Raw genomic sequence first — 17,189 nt, forward strand, 5'->3', positions numbered from 1 at the left:
TCCCACCAGTACTTCTTCGCGTATTTGCAGTACCGTTTTGGTGCCTCTCTTAATTGTTCCCTCATGCGCTAAGGTAAGTCCTCGACATCACCCTTGTGGCAGAGCTCATGTGGCTGCAGGGTCAGGTCGATGGTGGTTAAGCTGTCATTATCATTGTAATATACTGAGTTTTAATGCAGTTTCATGAGGAAACTACAAATTCCAGTGTCTCTTGGGCGGCGGCCATCTTGGGGTGTGGCAGGCCTATAAATACCAGCCACACCCTGCCACACGTGCCCACTATTTTGAGGACTTCGACCGAGGAGCAGCTGAGGCGTCTTGAACTCTCCGTGATACAAACATTTACGAGTAGGTTGTATTCTCAGCGCTAAGGTTAAAAGACGGGGTCTTTCCTCGTGAATTCAGAGACCGGCATTTATACTCAGATACAATTGTATCCACACTTTGTCTGCTATCGGGAACTTCGACGAAGTAGTGGATACAGTTGACAGTTTTGATATTGTAACATATTTAAAGGTAAAGCCTAATTCAACAAATCATTGAACATTGTATTGGAGATCTTTTCTATTCTCCTTTTGAAACATTGTTGCGCATACCTACTAAAAACTCAACATTACGGGAAAGAGACAGCACGCGTTTAACAATTTCACTTTCAGAACTGTTTAATGATATAAGTAAGCGCGCAAAACACATGAGTGAGACATATGTATAGATTTATGACATTTTGTGTTGGCTCTCTTTGTTTAGGAGTCTCAATAGACGTATTTTTTGGTGATACCGAATGAATCTTTGTTGGCGCATTCCAAGTCTTCAGTCATTTGCCAAGCAGCGCTGCCCTGGAGGATTGTATCTACCGGGACCAACGTGGTGGAAAACCGCCAGTCCCGGCGGTACGACCGCAGCACTTCCGCCGCAGTCCTAATACCCGAGATTGCACCGCCAGCCTGTTTGCAGTGCAACCTCCAAAACAGCCCTGCGGTCTTTGACCACCATGGTTGTACTGAGGGCCATAGTCTTGGATTGTGACAGTTATTATTCTAATGTGGTTAAATGTGAATTGTCTTAACCTGCTTGTTTTTCAGAACTCCTTCCCAGCAGTTCCCCTTCCTAATTTCCCTTCCCCTCACCTGGCACCTCCAAAAGTCAGCGCTATAACAGCATTCTGAGTTGGGGTTGCCGGGAGGTGGGCCCCTTGTTCAGCAACGTGCAGATCCTGAGGAAAGGGCGCAGTGACAGGCTGTTATATTACTTTACTAAGTATTGCCACTACAAGAGTACGAAGTTATGGATACATAATCATGTCAGACCTGTTCTCAAAACATAACACATTTTGTTATTATAAATACTACACATGGCTAAAGGAGGTTAGAGAGGACATTCCAGCTAGAGACACTATCTTATGCTGTGCACCACTTTGTTGCAGCTTTGCTGAGCTTGGCCTTATCTTTCCTGTCAACCGGGTGGACTGCAAAGGAGACCAACAGGCAAGACCCTGGACTATCTCTCAGGTATGGGGTCAGGGCTCCTTCCATAAAGCTGCGATGGGCAGAAAAGGCAAACACTGCTATGCTCTCATTTTAGAGAACAGGGTGTAGGTAGGAATTTTCATACACATGTTCATTCCAGGATGTTGGGACTGTTTATCTGTTTCTCCCTAATGATCACATTCCTTACTGTACTATGTTTCATTTTCCTTAATAATCGCAGCTCATGTCTTTTATCATAGAATGCAGTCATTTCAACAAATGCATTGTAGCTTGTCCTTCATCTCTTTGTCTGCCTGTGCATGTGTATGACGCTGTGTAAGTGAGAGAAAGGGGTACTTTCGGTCAACCATGACTTCCCTGAGGAGTCAAAGTGTTATGCGTTTAGGCTCCCAAAAATCATCTTTATTTCTCAGGTTTTGGCGACGTGCTGCTAGCTAGCTGACAAGGTCAGGCTGACAGCTCCAGCCAGTGTGGGACCGACTCAGTCACCTACCATAGTGGTACTGCTGCCCAAAACGAGCAGTCTTAACCTCAAGGTAAGAGATCTATGGCATGGTGCCACCAACGCTGGTCAAGCACTAATTTAACAGATCTCCTGAGTATCTCTGTCTCTCACATGATAAAGGCACCCTAATTACCATTACATGGGAACATCCATGATATTAGTGAAATATCTTCCTCAGCTAAATAGGTAGCACCTATCCTAGGCTGTAGGTTGTCCAAGCTTGAACCTTAAAATGACTCCCCTGCTGATGTTTCCTACACTGATCCTTATGTTTTTGGTATGGCAAGACCAGCAGAAATAACAAAAAACTACAGACAACCAGGCACAGATTATCACTAGCTAATGGATTAACAGATGAGGGTGGGGATGGTAAATTTGTGGTAGAGGCACACAATTCATACAGAAAAGAAGCATTCTACATTTGGGTCAACTTTTCAGCAATAGACACAGACCCACATACATTTCATGCAAACACAATTGTGAATGCACCCCAGAGGTACAAAGTATACCAATATTTAGAGATACCTCTAACTTATCAAGAACAGCAAAATTGGTTTGAAGGCACCCTTCCACATGTAAGACAACATGTTAGACTAGGTCTTTTAAGCAATGATGGACATACATGGGCATCAATGGCTACATACACACCACATCCAAATTTACAAAATATGCAAGTAGCAGAAGTGTGTACTTTATACAATATTCTTGTTGATATATATATATATATATATATATATATATATATATATATATATATAGACGTTTAATACAATTCTTAATGCGGTCACTAAACACCGCCCCAGCGAGGGCTGCTCCAGCTATAAATAATTTGTCCGTAACAGGAATAAATCGGCAAACTGTCCATTCAATAATGGGTAAAGTGCCCACCGAATGGGAGAACAGTCAGTTCTGGATTGCACAAAAAATAAATCAGCTAGAAGCAGTGTTTCCCCATATGGGGCCCCAAGATAAACAGATAATTCTCACAATGGGCTTGCCGTCTGGGATGGTTCCCTCCCTAGAGGACTGTGCCACTTGGCACACAATCTTTGTTGCAGTTTATACCACTACGCATGGTACACCGACACTGTTCCGGAAGTGTTCAAACAAATTCAAAATGAACAAGGGACAGCCTCTGCCTTGGGGACAAGGTTGATGCGCAAGTTTGAAGAAGTGTCCTCAATTATTTTAAGGAACATTAAAGGGGAAATTGCTGCTTTGGCAATATGCCAGCAGCTCCGGGATGTTCCTCAACAGACTCAGTAACGCGAGCTGCCAAAGATTATTTCCAAAGCTTATATAAGTATAGGTTGGGATAGTCTGGGGGCCAGACCAACTAAACCACAACTACAAAGTAATTCCGGTAAGGAAAAAACTAAGCAAGTGCAAGAGGCCTCTAAAAAATGATTGGATAAACCAAAATCTAATAAAGATAAAAGAAGCCAAGGAGGAGAATCTCCGCATTTGGAGACCTCAGAAAAAAGATACAACCTTAGAAATAAGGACACTTTAAAAAACTCTGACAGATATCAGTACACTGATACTCATCCATCTCATTCCTTCCAGGACTCACCAAACAAAGTGAGAGAAGAAGGTAGTCAGAGCACCGCAACGAGTATGTGAAACAGAGAAAGGAGTCACAATGCTCATCAGAGTCTTTGGTGAAAAAGGAAGAGAAACGTCCACAACAAAAATCCCAATTTAAAAAGAAAACGTTTGTGGCAATTTCGGCTAAACATGCCACACATATTGAGAACATTACTGTGGAACAGGACATGGGCAGTGATTTTGATACACAGTGCAGCAGAGGTCACAATAGTTCACCAGAATCTTTTAGATCTTCTGGATGTGACTGAAACTAACAACTTCCTCGAAGTTGAAACAGCGGACAGGCGTCCCTCCCCACCCAGCTGGGTTTACAAACTAAAAATTCAGTTTGATGGAGGCATTGAGCATTCCATTAATGTAATTTTCTAAAGATGACTAATACTATATTATGACTTACTATTGGTGAAAAAAATTGGCCACAGGACTTTGTCCGTACCCTCCCACATGCAGAATATGTCATTCTGCCTTCTTCCTCGGTCCTTGTTCCAGATACAGTAAAAGAAGCTTATGCCACAGATTGGGCTTTAGCGCAGGCTCCAGCGCTGTACCCCAAACCATGTGGAGTGGGATAGGGATTCCCCCTACCACGTTATTCCAGTAAGATCCACTCCACAAATACAACCTCAGTATCCTATGAAACATGAGGCAAAAGCACTGGTCAGAGAAATTCTCACACAACTTGAGTACCAGGGAGTAGTTGAAACCTGTGTCTCTGCAATGAATAACCTTTTGTTTCCCCTAGCAAAACTAGATCATTAATACAGAATTGTCTAAGACTACAGACATAAACAGTCATGCACACACATTTGCAATACAAAATTCACATAGCACAGCTTTAATGAACAATACAGTGCGCAAAAATACAAAACAACCTTGGATATCTCCAATGTTTTTTTCTGCCAAAATCTAGCATATGAAAGCAGGAACCTAAGTGCCTTCATAGCACTCGGCTCTCAAAGGAAACTTTGTAGGCACCCTCAAGGGTATAAGAACAGTCCAGGATTGTTCTCTGCTCATGTGACATCAATATTACATGATACTGATTCTGAGGCGTTGTCCTATGTGGATGACATCAATCTCACAGATTACGACTTCAACACACATTTAGCCAGGTTGGATCGCATTTTATTGGGATTCATCGCACAGGACTACAAATTTAATTTCAAGAAAACAAAGACTACTTTTCTTAGTGTCCTATACCTAGGATACAAATTATCTGATGAGAGTAAGAGCCTAGCCCTGCAATATCTAGAAGAATGTGTGCAACAACAACCTCCAAATGCCATTAAAAAACTAAAGTCATTGCTGTTTTTTCGAATTTTGGCAGAACCTTCATTCCAGAATATGTGCAAAGCATAAAACCACTACATAATTGAATATGTCCAGATTTCTCAAGCAAACATTGGAAACCCGAACACACATGCATTCTTAGAGCACTACAGATTGACATGCTTGAAGCAAAACACTTAAACACGTGAAATCAAAACAAACTTGTTAATCAGGGTAATTCCTGGTGCCATCAGGTTCACCTTTGTCACATTTAATGAGGGTGATACAGTACGCATAGCATACAAATCACACTTGTATTCCAACGCAGAACAACTTTTTGAACCAACAGGAAAAATACTGACTGCAGTTCAGATGGCAGTCATCAGGAGAGGCCACTTGCCCAAGGGAAACGCATTATTGTTGTTACCCAAATGCCAGCTGTATAGGCTGTTTCAAAATCGTTCCGAACACAAAAGCACTACATCCATGTTGGATTCAATGGGCAACCTCCCTGACCACAACTGATGTTGCTTATGTTTTCGATCCAAAACTTCAGCCCCCAAAATTCCTGCAATATAAACTAGAGTACCCCATGTCCATTAACATTTTGCTTCTTGACCAATACAGAATCATCATTTCCACCAACGGTACAGCACAATCAGCTGTAGGCACCAAACACCAATACTCTTCCGCTTACGCAACTGTCTGCGGAGTAAAGAGGGATGGTGAATTCCACCCTCAACAGACTTACACGCAGACCCTAGGGGACTGCACTGCACAACTTGGTAAGCTTTAGGCTCTAATCTTGGCACTGGAACACACGAAGCCTGAACTTTCAACTTTGATTGGGTGTGATTTGTACTATTGTGTCCAGGCCTTCAATGAATACTTCCACTACTTGTGCCTTAATGGGTTCAGAGTTTGCAGGGGTAACACCATTAAACACAAATCCTTGTGGGGGATGGTAGTTGATCTAAAACTGCCACTGCCACAGGCCCTTGTAGTCCATACATTGTGTCACCAAAATGTAGGAATACAGGTTATTGGAAACACGTTGGCTGATGACGCTGCCAAATCTGCAGTAGCTACGGCTTCTGTTGCTGTGATTTCTCGTTCCCAGATGAGACTGGATGATGAAACATTGGCTGCTGTGGAAGCTCGGCTGAGAGAAAGCCCTTACCAAAAGCATATCCTGCAAATTATTCCAACCACTTAAGTGCCTAAAACATTGCTTTCACAACAATACCACGAGTGGGAGATCATGTGATCTACAACCAAGACCAGAGACTATAGCTCATTAAATCAGTGCTTGTTTTTTTTTGCTTCTCCCCATGCTGGTATGGCAGCTACTATCTCACTGCTACAGAAACGCTATTGGTGGCCTGGTTGTTATAAACAGACCAAGTAGTATGTCCTTAGTTATGACATTTGCCAACAAATAAAGGGGTTCACCATCAAAAGCTCAACTCAGTCACCCCTCTTCATTTCCAACAAATCACTACTGTGTGTATACCTGGATCACTGCGGTCTGTTACAACCAGATGGTGCATAGAAGTATATATTAGTCACTTTTTTGATTCATGCTCCAATTTTTGTGGGTGTTGCCATTATTTGGTGGGCGGGAAGGAGCTTTCTGCCAGCTTGTGGGTGGCCTCGTCCATCCTCGTCGCCACTCCAATGCTGGCGGTGTGTGGCTTGAGCGCTACTTGGTTCTTATGTGCTTCATTATTTGGCGGTCTGGACCGCCAGCCTGTTGGCGGTAGTTACCGCCACCCCCAGCGTTGTGGTGATTCCCGCCATGTTCATAATGACCACATAAGTGTTTCGATCTCGTGAATTGATCTCTGAGGCATTCATACCTGAAGGATGTGCTTTAATCCAAAAGTCACAGATTCATTGTCTAGCTTGCAGTTGAGAGAGCATAACTTGGCTGTGCCATTATGTGTTCCAGAAGGGGAAATGAAATGTACTCAATGACATCTATATATAATGTGTGGATAAATATATTCATGTAAATGAAGAGAACTGAAAGCCGTGAACTGAAGTGCACTTATAAGTAGAAATGTAGAATGATCAAATGAAAATCACACGGGTGCAGTATTATTCAATTAATTAATATTATGATAATCTAGGATAACTACAATTCTTCTAGTTTACAGGCCTCCCACCACATTAATATAAACTTAGTTCCTGGCTTTCTTGAACGTAGGTGACACCAACAACCAGTGCCAAAAATCACACTTGGGGCCGATTCAAAAAGAGTCTCTGCACTCATGGTGGAGGCCCCACAGTTGTGGCAGGGGGGCCGTACTTGTGACAGGGGCCCCGCACTCCTAGTGAGACCTCTGCAATGGATAAATGCAGTAGAGAGGTCCTCCCATGAGTGCGTACCCCCGTCCCGACTGTGGGACCTGCGTCGCGAGTGAGGAAGCCCTTTGTGAATCAGGCTGTATGGCTGTACCAACTTTAATCTGAATCATTTAATAAAGGAACTCACTCAAATAAAATGCTGCGCACTTCACCTGTTTTTTGTGTCAACTATTCTGGACAATAAAGACACGTTTCCTCCTTGTGTTGACCAATAATTTGGCCATAATAGTCATGCTTCCAAACATTCACCTGCTCCAGTAACACTGGTGCGCCAAAGCAGACTATGGCCAGAAATATATGTCATAAATTGTTAGTAGCCATTCTACAGGCGTCTCCAATATCAGGAGCAGCAAGGTGCCCTTTAACAGCTGGATCAAAGCTTGCTTGAACACCTCTGTTTCTATTCAACTGATTAGCCACCCAGAATCGTGCCCTTCCTCCCCTTGGTTCGCGGACGGGCCCCCTGGGAGGTTACTGGCCTAGTTGGACAAGAGGGACCATGAATGATGGGTCAGGGAGGTACAGTCTAAGGAGGGTGCCTTATGTGGGTCGAACAAGTCCATAGAGGAAGTCTTTGCTGCATATTATGAGGAGGTCTATATCTCGGTGACTCGGATGAGCGAGGATGACTGTACGGACCTCCTGCGAGATATTCCGCTGCCAGGGCTCTCAGAGGAGGAGAGAGGAGAGTTAGATGCTGAGTTGACAGAAGAGGAAATTGCCTCGGCATTGCGGGGCTCCAGTAGGGCAAATCGGCGGGACCGAATGGACTCCTGGCGGAGTAATTTGAGTTTCTGGGGAGCAAGGTAGCAAAATACATGTTGGCCATGTTTCAGGAAACGCAGGAGTGTTGCAGCTGGATCAGAGGACCGCGACTATCATATTGATCCTGAAGAAAGATAGACCCCCGGAGATGTGTGCATCTTATAGGCCCATCTCCCTTCTCAACACGGAGATCAAGGTCCTGGCCAAGGTCTTGGCAAACAGACTGTGAGCGATTGTTACTAAGCTAGTCCATCCAGACCAATCTGGTTTCATTCTGTCCAAATCCATGCGCTTGAACTTGCGGAGACTCTGCAGGGTCTCACAGATACCAGAATATGGACCAGGCGGTGCTCCTATCCCTCAATGCCAAGATGGCATTTGATAGTGTGGAGTGGCCATATATTTTTGCTGCCCTCAAGAAGTTTGGTGTGGGTCCACGATTACTGGCCTGGATTAGACTGCTATATCGGGAACCGGTGGCTTGGGTACGGGTTAATGCGATGCTATCACAGCCCTTTGCCCTACACAGGGGCACCAGACAGGGGTGTCCGCTCTCCCCTATCTTATTTGCGCTGGCACTTAAACTCTTGGCGGAATGGATCCAACAAGATCCCCTGATTCAGAGTATAGACTCGGGTGCAACATGGGAGGAACGTTTCTCCCTGTACACAGACAATATTCTGCTGTATGTTACCCAACCCGATGGTCCATTGACAGCATAACGCAGGTTTTTTGCATATTCGGGGATCACTCCGGTTACCAGATTGACTAGGACAAATCTGTAGTTTTCCCCCGGCGGGTCCCCCACCTACCTTGCCCCTGGGCTGTAACGTATTGATCTGCTTGGATGGTTTTAAATATTTGGGGATTTATGTGACTAGGAACCAGGAGTGCTTTCTCCAGAAAAACCTACAGCCCCAGCTTGATAGATTCCACAGGGATGTGGCCCATTGGAGGACGTTACCTCTTTCTTTCATGGGTAGAGCAGCCCTTTACAAGAAGATTACGCTGCCCCGCCTTTTATATGTCTTCCAGAACACTCCTTACAGGATACGGGCAGAGGAGTTTCATCGATTGGACCAGGAAATCAGACTGCTTTTATGGGACGGCAGCTGTTCCAGTGAAGTGTTGCTGAAATTGAAGCTCAGGGTGTATGAGGGCAGGCTGGTTATCCCAGATCCCCTTCACTACTACTGGGCGACACCATTGGTTACCGTTAATGACTGGGCCTTTGCTGACCAGGAGGGCCCGGCGTTCCGGGTGGACAGACAGATGATGGGCGGGGGGGATATGAGCGCGCCCTTCATGCCCACACGAGTTTGCGAGCACTGCTGGTGTACACTGCAATGATGGTGAAAGCGTGGTATGACACCACTCATTTTCTGGGTGGGGGATCTACCTTGACAGCCCGGACCTCACTGTGGTGTAGGTTCCACAAATGGTCTCTTTTGGGGATTGAACATCTGAGAGATGTCTGGAGAAGTCAGGCACCCGTGACGTTTGAGGTCCTTCAGCAAGAGTATGACATGGCGGGAACAGAACAGTTTAGGTACCTGCAGCTGCGGCATGCATTGAGTCGATGTGTCCTGGAGCACGCACAGCTGCCGGAAGCAGCCCACTTAGAGGACCGCCTTTTGATGGAACCTCTGGAGACGAAGGCTATATCTCTATTGTACAAGAAATTTCTGAACAATTCTCCTCATCTGATGACAACCATGCGTGCCAAATGGGAGGTGGACCTGGCAGCATTGAATGATGAGGACTGAGGGGAGGCGAGACAAGGTCCCAGAGTTGTAGCGATTAAAGCACGGTTCAGACTGATCCAGCTGAGGATTCTGCACAGTGCATATTATTCCAGAGTGGTAATGTACAAAATTGGTAGGGCACGGACCTCACAGTGCTTGCCACGATGTGGATCGGAGGGTACCTTCAATCAAATTTTATGGACATGCCCTGTGATACAGACTTACTGTCAGGGGGTTGGAGGTGGCCCAGTTCATGGGGAGAGTGGCCCTGATGGATCCCAAGCTGCTTCTACTTAACATATCAGGGGAACACTGGTCAAAACAGCAAGCATTATGGTTGGCCATAGCAGTAATGGTAGCTAAACATAATATAGCACGGGTGTGGGGTATAGACTCTCTGCCCAGTATACAGGAATGGCAGACAGATCTAGACGGTTGCGAAGAGCAGAAAAAGTAATCTACGAGAGCAGGTGCTGCCCCAGGAAGTGGGAGAAAATCTGGGGAGGGTCCTACAGAAGTAAGGAGTGCCATTTGTCAGGGTATACACGGGCAGGTGGAGGGACAGGGATCCGGCTATGCCAAACTACGTTCCCTGGGGGATGCTTGATTGACATGTTATACCTATGATATTTGACACCTACTGAAATCTATCTCTGAGTAGTAAATAAATGATGGATCTTTTAATTGTTGCATGCTTCATTGTACAATGGCTGTTTCGTTGTTCAATAAAAAGATTTAAAAAAATATATATATATGTTAATAATCTGCCCAGAAGGTATTTGAGAGGAAGGACCCTTTAAGATGTTCTGTTTGGAATCTCTATGTATGTCCCTGTCCTTGATGGCCCTGGAGCGGTGGCAGCAGAAACACCTTTTGACATAAATTAATGTATCACATTTTCACAAGAAACACAACAGTTCTGTGATGAAAATTCATCAGCATATGCCACCACCTGGGGAATAAGGGATTTCCACCATCCATAGGCTGGATTCCTAAATTTAGGGATCTGGTTTGTAAAAAGATACCTGGGAAGAAGGAGTCTGGCCCATCATACTGAGCACCGGTTACAGTTTTGGGAATTTAGGGCACTAGAACTGTCATTGTACAACTGCTGCCTAGTTCTAAAGAAAACCGTTTTGTTTCAGTTAACAGTGTCAAATTGCACCATGTGGCTGATCCTGCACAGTAGACCAAGAGGACTCCTCGGTAGTTCCTGTACCTCTCTTATTACTTCATGAGATATACCTACTCAAGCGCTCAACAATGCTGAAATAATTTCCCCAAGCATGGGGAGGGCGGAGAATGAACTTTTGTTGATTCCTGCCACCACTTCATTGACAAGAAATGTCCAGAATGTAGATATCTACTATTCAGATGCAACACAAAGGACGGATTCATTTATTATGAACCATCATTGGATACATCTACCAGTTCTGCACCAGCCCCAGTTTTTGCACAGGCTATTTCTGCTTGCTTTGCCATTATTGACGAGTTTTCTTCAAACACCTCAGCATCAGCTATCTGTAGATAATATTGACACAGCTTGCCTTGCTGCTTTGGATTGGGTTTGTCATTGTTTCTTTCTGCTGATACTTGATCACTATCTTCCTGAACATTTTGCTGTTGAACTGGTGGATGAGGTTTTAGAACCTTACCTACCCTCACATAAGGTCCGAAGAGACTTGTCCCTTGTGAACATTTCAGCTCTTCTAGTTCCTGGTGGGATTGTTTGGGATAAAGGACTGGTTGGTATCTTTGGTCCTACGGAAATTAATAAAATTCAATATATATTTAAAGTATCTATGAATGCTATTATTATGCCGGGGGTTGTTTCTGATGACTGTAGTGTAAAAACAGTTGATTCCTTGCTTTCTGAGCTTGAATATTACACCATATTTGAGAGTGAAGATGTGTACATGAACACTGCAAATTATGGGGAAAAGTTATGTTATCACCCTTACGAACACCATGTTCTACATTGAGCTAGTACCGCAAGAATAGTTAACAATTACACACAATGGAAACATTGTCCGACTCCTCCAGTAGGGAGTTCACAAACATATGTATTTAAATTTGCATATTTTACTGGGCATGATGCTAAAAATCCTGAATCATATTATTTTAAATTACCTCCCTCGAAAGCTAGAAAATGTTTGCTAACCGACACCAAATTGATTTATTCATATTCCTTTGTTTCCCCATTGGCAATAGAAGGCTATGAGTAGTTATCTTTAGCGGACCACCAGCATTGCACCAGCTGCTTGCACTTCCTTTTACAGTCTCTTAACTGTGCAGAATACCACTTAGCTGGGGTTAAGCATACACAAGAGTTTGCCACTTCAAAGGGGCACACATATCCATTGCCTCAGAAACTGTATGAGAACAAGTGGAGACCGCAGTCCTCACCAAACAGGTCTTTAGCATTGCAGGTGTACCACAATTGTTACAAAAATTCGTAACATTGACAGTCTTCCTTGATATGTATATGAATGGGGGAGGCCTCAGCCATTAGGTCTACTGTTCACCAGGGTTGTACAGAATTTATTGAGGAAATGGTCCAAACAAATGATAGGGTCCACCGACTGTATTCTCAAGGTACTTATATTAGTAAACAGTAGGTCTAACGTATGGCCAGCGATACTAGTGGGACCAGTTCCCTTTTGTGTTAAATGTAAAATCTGCATCTCTCGCTTGAGATTAGAATTTGTGGAGTCCGACTGATTGTTGTCATGAAGAGTAAAATTGCCGATAAGGAGAAGGTGATCATACCTTGTCACAACTGGCGATAGCAGGGATGATAATTCTGCTACTAGCTGAAAACTGTAACCAGGGGGGTCTGTAAATTATAGCTCCCTCTATTTTAGTAGTGGGGTTAAGAAGGACTTGAAATAGCATGGCTTCCCACAACTCTGTCTGGGAGGAGTTCACCTTTCACAAACAAGGATGTTCCTATAAATAATACATACCCCCCCACACACCTCTTCCAATCCAATCACTATTCAATGTATTATAGCCTGCCAGTATTGTCATGGCTAGGACCGGGATGGTGGAATTATTCAGCCATTTTTCGGTGATGGAAAACTAGATCAGGTTTTGAATTCTGAATTGTGACCCACACCTCGATACAATGTTTTGGTGACAATCTCATGTTGAAGTAAAGACAACTAATTTACATAGTTGCTGACGGTAGGGTCTAAGCAGCGGTCAGGGACCACAAAAGGAATCTCTCCTTCTTGGTCTTTCAAGGTTGTAGGGGGCTGGGTAGGCCCCACCAGATCATTCCTTAACACTCTGTTGCCTGAGCAGGATCATTTAAAGCAAGCACACGAAAAGGGGCTAACTATTCTCCCAGGTGCACCATTGCACCAGTTCCCTCTACATTGGTTGTGGGAACTCCCTGGAATAGGTAAGTGTAGTTCCCTTTCCTGGACCGGAGTAACCAGGGGTGCCTGGCAATATCTGGGCATGTAGAGACGCATGCCTCTGGCATGCCTGCTGTGCGCATTTGCTGTGCACATGGGCTGCGCCTGGGTTTTTATCTACAATTGCAGTACACACATTAGACTGCTAACTAGACACCCCATCCAACCACCCCCAAGATGGCAGGCCAACAGAAGGAGAGACATGTAGAGCTTAGGAGCACCCACCCATCCCAAGCACTTGCCAATAAACAATGGTTACAAAGCACTTGCCAGTAACGAAGGACAGCTTTGGTTTATAAAAGCAAAGAAACATAGCAACAGAACAACTCAGGTATAAAACACCACTGATCATGCATGTGACTATGGAAGAGGTGCATCTAGCCTGTGTTCTGTGTTAGTGTAATACATGTCAGGAGGGTGGGTGACTACAGAGTGTCTTATGCATGAGGTCAATGGTTTGTGCTGTTGTAGGAGTGTGGTAGGAGTGTGTGCTAGTGACTGGCTTGTAGCTGAGGTTCTTGGAGTCTGTTGTGCAGGAATGGTGTAAGTGTTGTCTGTGTTTGCATGGTCTGGGTGTGTGGGTATGGGTATGTGATGTGTTGCAGTTTTGTATGTGGTATCCGAAAATGACAGCTTACTTGAGGGGGAGGGGTTTAGGTCCTGGGCTTTTCCTGGCATTAACTGCCCTAAACAGTTGATACCCTTGCCTGCCATTAAATCTGGGCTTCCGCATGAGTAGGACACACTCGATATCTGATAAAAGTGGAAGGTTACCAAATGTTGGGAAGGGATAAGCAGCTTTTGATTTGCGGGTTAGGAACATGGAGCTACTTAACCCCACCACATCAGGATAGATTACTAGGAGTGATGGCTTCTGGGGTGTTCCGGTGGTCTTCAGTCACCCAATGCTCATTCACAACTATGATTTTTGAGTCCAAGTCATAGACTTTGTGCACTTACAGTTAGGTTTGACCTATAATCCTGGCACACAACTGCGAGGCCCACTTGCTTCCTCAAGCACATCCAGGCTGAGCCTATCTACCCTTTGCTCTTCGACCCCACCCATTTAACCTGCTCCCCACATTTCATCATTGCTGGTTATTCCATCATTTGATCTGTATGCTTTTGAGAATGGTATAAAAATTACTAAAAACCATAAAAACTTGAGATAACCATCAAATACATTGCTTCATAATATTGTGGGGCTGCTCTGACTCCAGTCCCAGAATCCTTAGGAACAAGTGTGCGTTAAAAGACTTTTTATAAATTATGTATATATATCTTGCGCATGCACACAAGAAAGGGAATAACTAATAGATAACACAAATATGTTCCCTCCAGCTTTTCTTGACCACACACTACACTATTAGACTTACCTGCTCTCCATATCCCTAAATAACACTGTGGGATCATCTGTTCCCCCTTGCCACCACACTGTCAAACCCTACCTGTGATCCTGGTGCCATTAGATTTAGGGTTGTGGGACGGATCTTCCGCATGTCCTCAGTGGAGGGTGATGGGATTGGAGAGACCGAGGGTGATGGTGGAGCATCCATGTCATTTCCATCTTCATCTTCCTCCTCGTCTTCATCATCATCGTCAATCATTTCAAATTCTTGAAAATCATCTTGGAAGGTGCATATTGGGTGAATCTGCTCACACCGCTCAAGCACCAAACAGTCCTGCAATGAAGAGAAACCAAAGTGTTAACAAAACAGAGCTATAGTTCCACCATGAAGGACAAACATCTGGGTGCGTAATGCACATCAGGATAGATTACTAGGTGTGTTAGTACACCTATGCTGTATAGCACATCCATGGAGTTCTAGCTCTAACACAGTGAATATACTTTGAGAAAAGGGCCGGGCAACAGGGAAACCAGCGCATATCCAATAGGATACATCTGAAAATCAGTGATAGAGCAATGTGGGTGTCAGTATAAATATTCAACTGGGATACATTTGTAGATCCCCAACAATCAAATAAATGCTAGGTATTAAAGATGGAGCTTCACAAAATTGTATACCCACAAAGTTGCATATGCACATGCAGCAGGGGGACAGCCATGCACCCCAAATAAAGCTTTATATTAGAAGTGAGGAGGTAAGGAAAGTGGGCGAGTGCGCTTTTCCAACGTGGGACCTTCATGGACCCATAAAAATATGATACACACCAAGAAACAAGGAATGGCAAATGGGGGTGTTAAGACGACATTCACCAGGGACAGAATCGAAGCCCACTCCATGGATTATTCTGGGAAGAGAAATTGGCATTTTACCTCACACATCCAAAGGTGGTACCTTCAGTGAGTTCTCACTATATTTTACCTGTTATGCCTTATGGATTGGGAATTAAGGTGTAAAGAGGACCATGAATAACATGAAATGGGCATAAAGAATTACTTGACTCAGAGGTTGGAAATACACTGTGCACACAGTAGGGTTCAAGGAAGCAACAGGGATGGGTCACATAGCAGCAGCTGTTAAGAGTTAAGGGTTTTCCTCTGGAGAACTTTGTGATCATGAACTTGAACTCTCAGGATAAAACTACTGTAAAAAATATCTTGTGTGGCCATGTGTTGGGCTCTACTGAACACGCATATGCTAGATACAAGTATAACTTGACTGCAATTCGATCTGAGTATGGTTTTATAGGATCCATCAGAATCTAGAAGAATATTTTAAAAGTGCTTTCCCTTAAGATGAAAGATGAAAGTAATTTTCTCAGAATCTTGATAAGGCACTTAGGAGCAAATTATGCCCTACACTATATTTTACTTTTATGCTTTTGAACCATGCATCGTACAGGTTTTTTGAAGAATAGGTTTCATTAAAGCTCCAACAAAGTAGGATTTGTTCTGGGACCCAAGATTCGAGTGTATTGTAGGCTCTGAGATTTAGATGAAGAATTGTTTAAACACTTTCTATGTAAATGTCCAGCATTTGAAAGATTGAAATGATTAAACTGAAACTCAATTAACTTTAAGAGTGTCCCAAAAGCTGAAAAAATGTTGTTATTGGTTCCACGTCCATGAGAAATTTTAATTTGTGCGTTTTATAAATCCTGCGTTTAAATGTTTGATGTCTTTGAGAAGTTATTAACTCCATTTTGTTACTTGTGCTAGGTCTCTCATCTCTGTTTATTGTGTAATTTAAATTTTGATATGTATTTTTATTATGTACTCTATTGGAGATGTGTTTTTATAAGCATATTGGTGTATTCCTCTTGCTAATAAAGAAACAGAATTGATTCAGATGAAAGTAAGGAGAACACGATGCACAGTTGTAATGTGCAAATACATTTCTACAGAGACGCAGGGGGTCCTCATCCCTGTTGTAAAGTAGATAGACAAAATGAAATCCATCTGCCTTGGACCTCACAAGGTAGTGAACAAAGTGAGAACCACCAACTAGGCTGTGAATTGAAGGTCAGCCCCTGGGCTTACATTACATTTTATTATAAGACAGTAAAGTCTAATACAGCCATATTGCCCGCCATCGTGTGCTATACCGGCCATTAAAGGCCCGCTTTTGGCGAGGGCCTTTAACAAGTGAGTAGGACTTTAATGCCAGTATTGCCAGCTACGAAGGGCTATAAGGCTATTAGAACATTCTGCAACTAGTGACCAGAATGTTCTAATAAACAAAACAATAGCCTCACTGAGCCCAATGGGATCCGGGCTCCGTGAGGCCATTGTTCACAGCAACAGCTGTGAAGGAAAACATTGGAATGTTGGAGCTCTGGGCTTCCACTGGCCATTAGAAGCCCGGAACACTCCATTATTTTCAATGGAGCTCCCAACATTCCAATGTTATAATTTGCACTTGAATGTCCTTGTTTACCAGCATCTAGCTGATAGAAGTGCCATTTTGGATTGCCTGGAGAAGTGATGTTAGTGCTCAGTGGCTGACAATGTGTTTTTTAACCACACCGCTGAAGGAACTGAAAAGTGTGTTTGGTCCTTGGTCCGAGACCTTCACCAACCAGTGTTACATTATGGAGATGCTGTGGCACAAGG

At 43.8% G+C, this 17,189-nt stretch overlaps 1 protein-coding gene across 2 annotated transcripts in view; it reads right to left on the bottom strand.

Moving 5' to 3' along the window:
• The window catches only part of MAPK8IP2 (mitogen-activated protein kinase 8 interacting protein 2), a 237,283-nt gene that overhangs the window by 124,642 nt on the left and 95,452 nt on the right, over nucleotides 1–17,189 (bottom strand). For both annotated transcript variants that reach the window (XM_069229474.1, XM_069229475.1), the window contains exon 3: nucleotides 14,620–14,853. In XM_069229474.1, the coding sequence (XP_069085575.1) occupies nucleotides 14,620–14,853 (234 nt within the window). The remainder of the gene's footprint in view (nucleotides 1–14,619; nucleotides 14,854–17,189) is intronic.

This window comes from Pleurodeles waltl, chromosome 4_1 (genome assembly GCF_031143425.1).
Source record: "Pleurodeles waltl isolate 20211129_DDA chromosome 4_1, aPleWal1.hap1.20221129, whole genome shotgun sequence".
NCBI classification, from domain to species: domain Eukaryota; kingdom Metazoa; phylum Chordata; class Amphibia; order Caudata; family Salamandridae; genus Pleurodeles; species Pleurodeles waltl.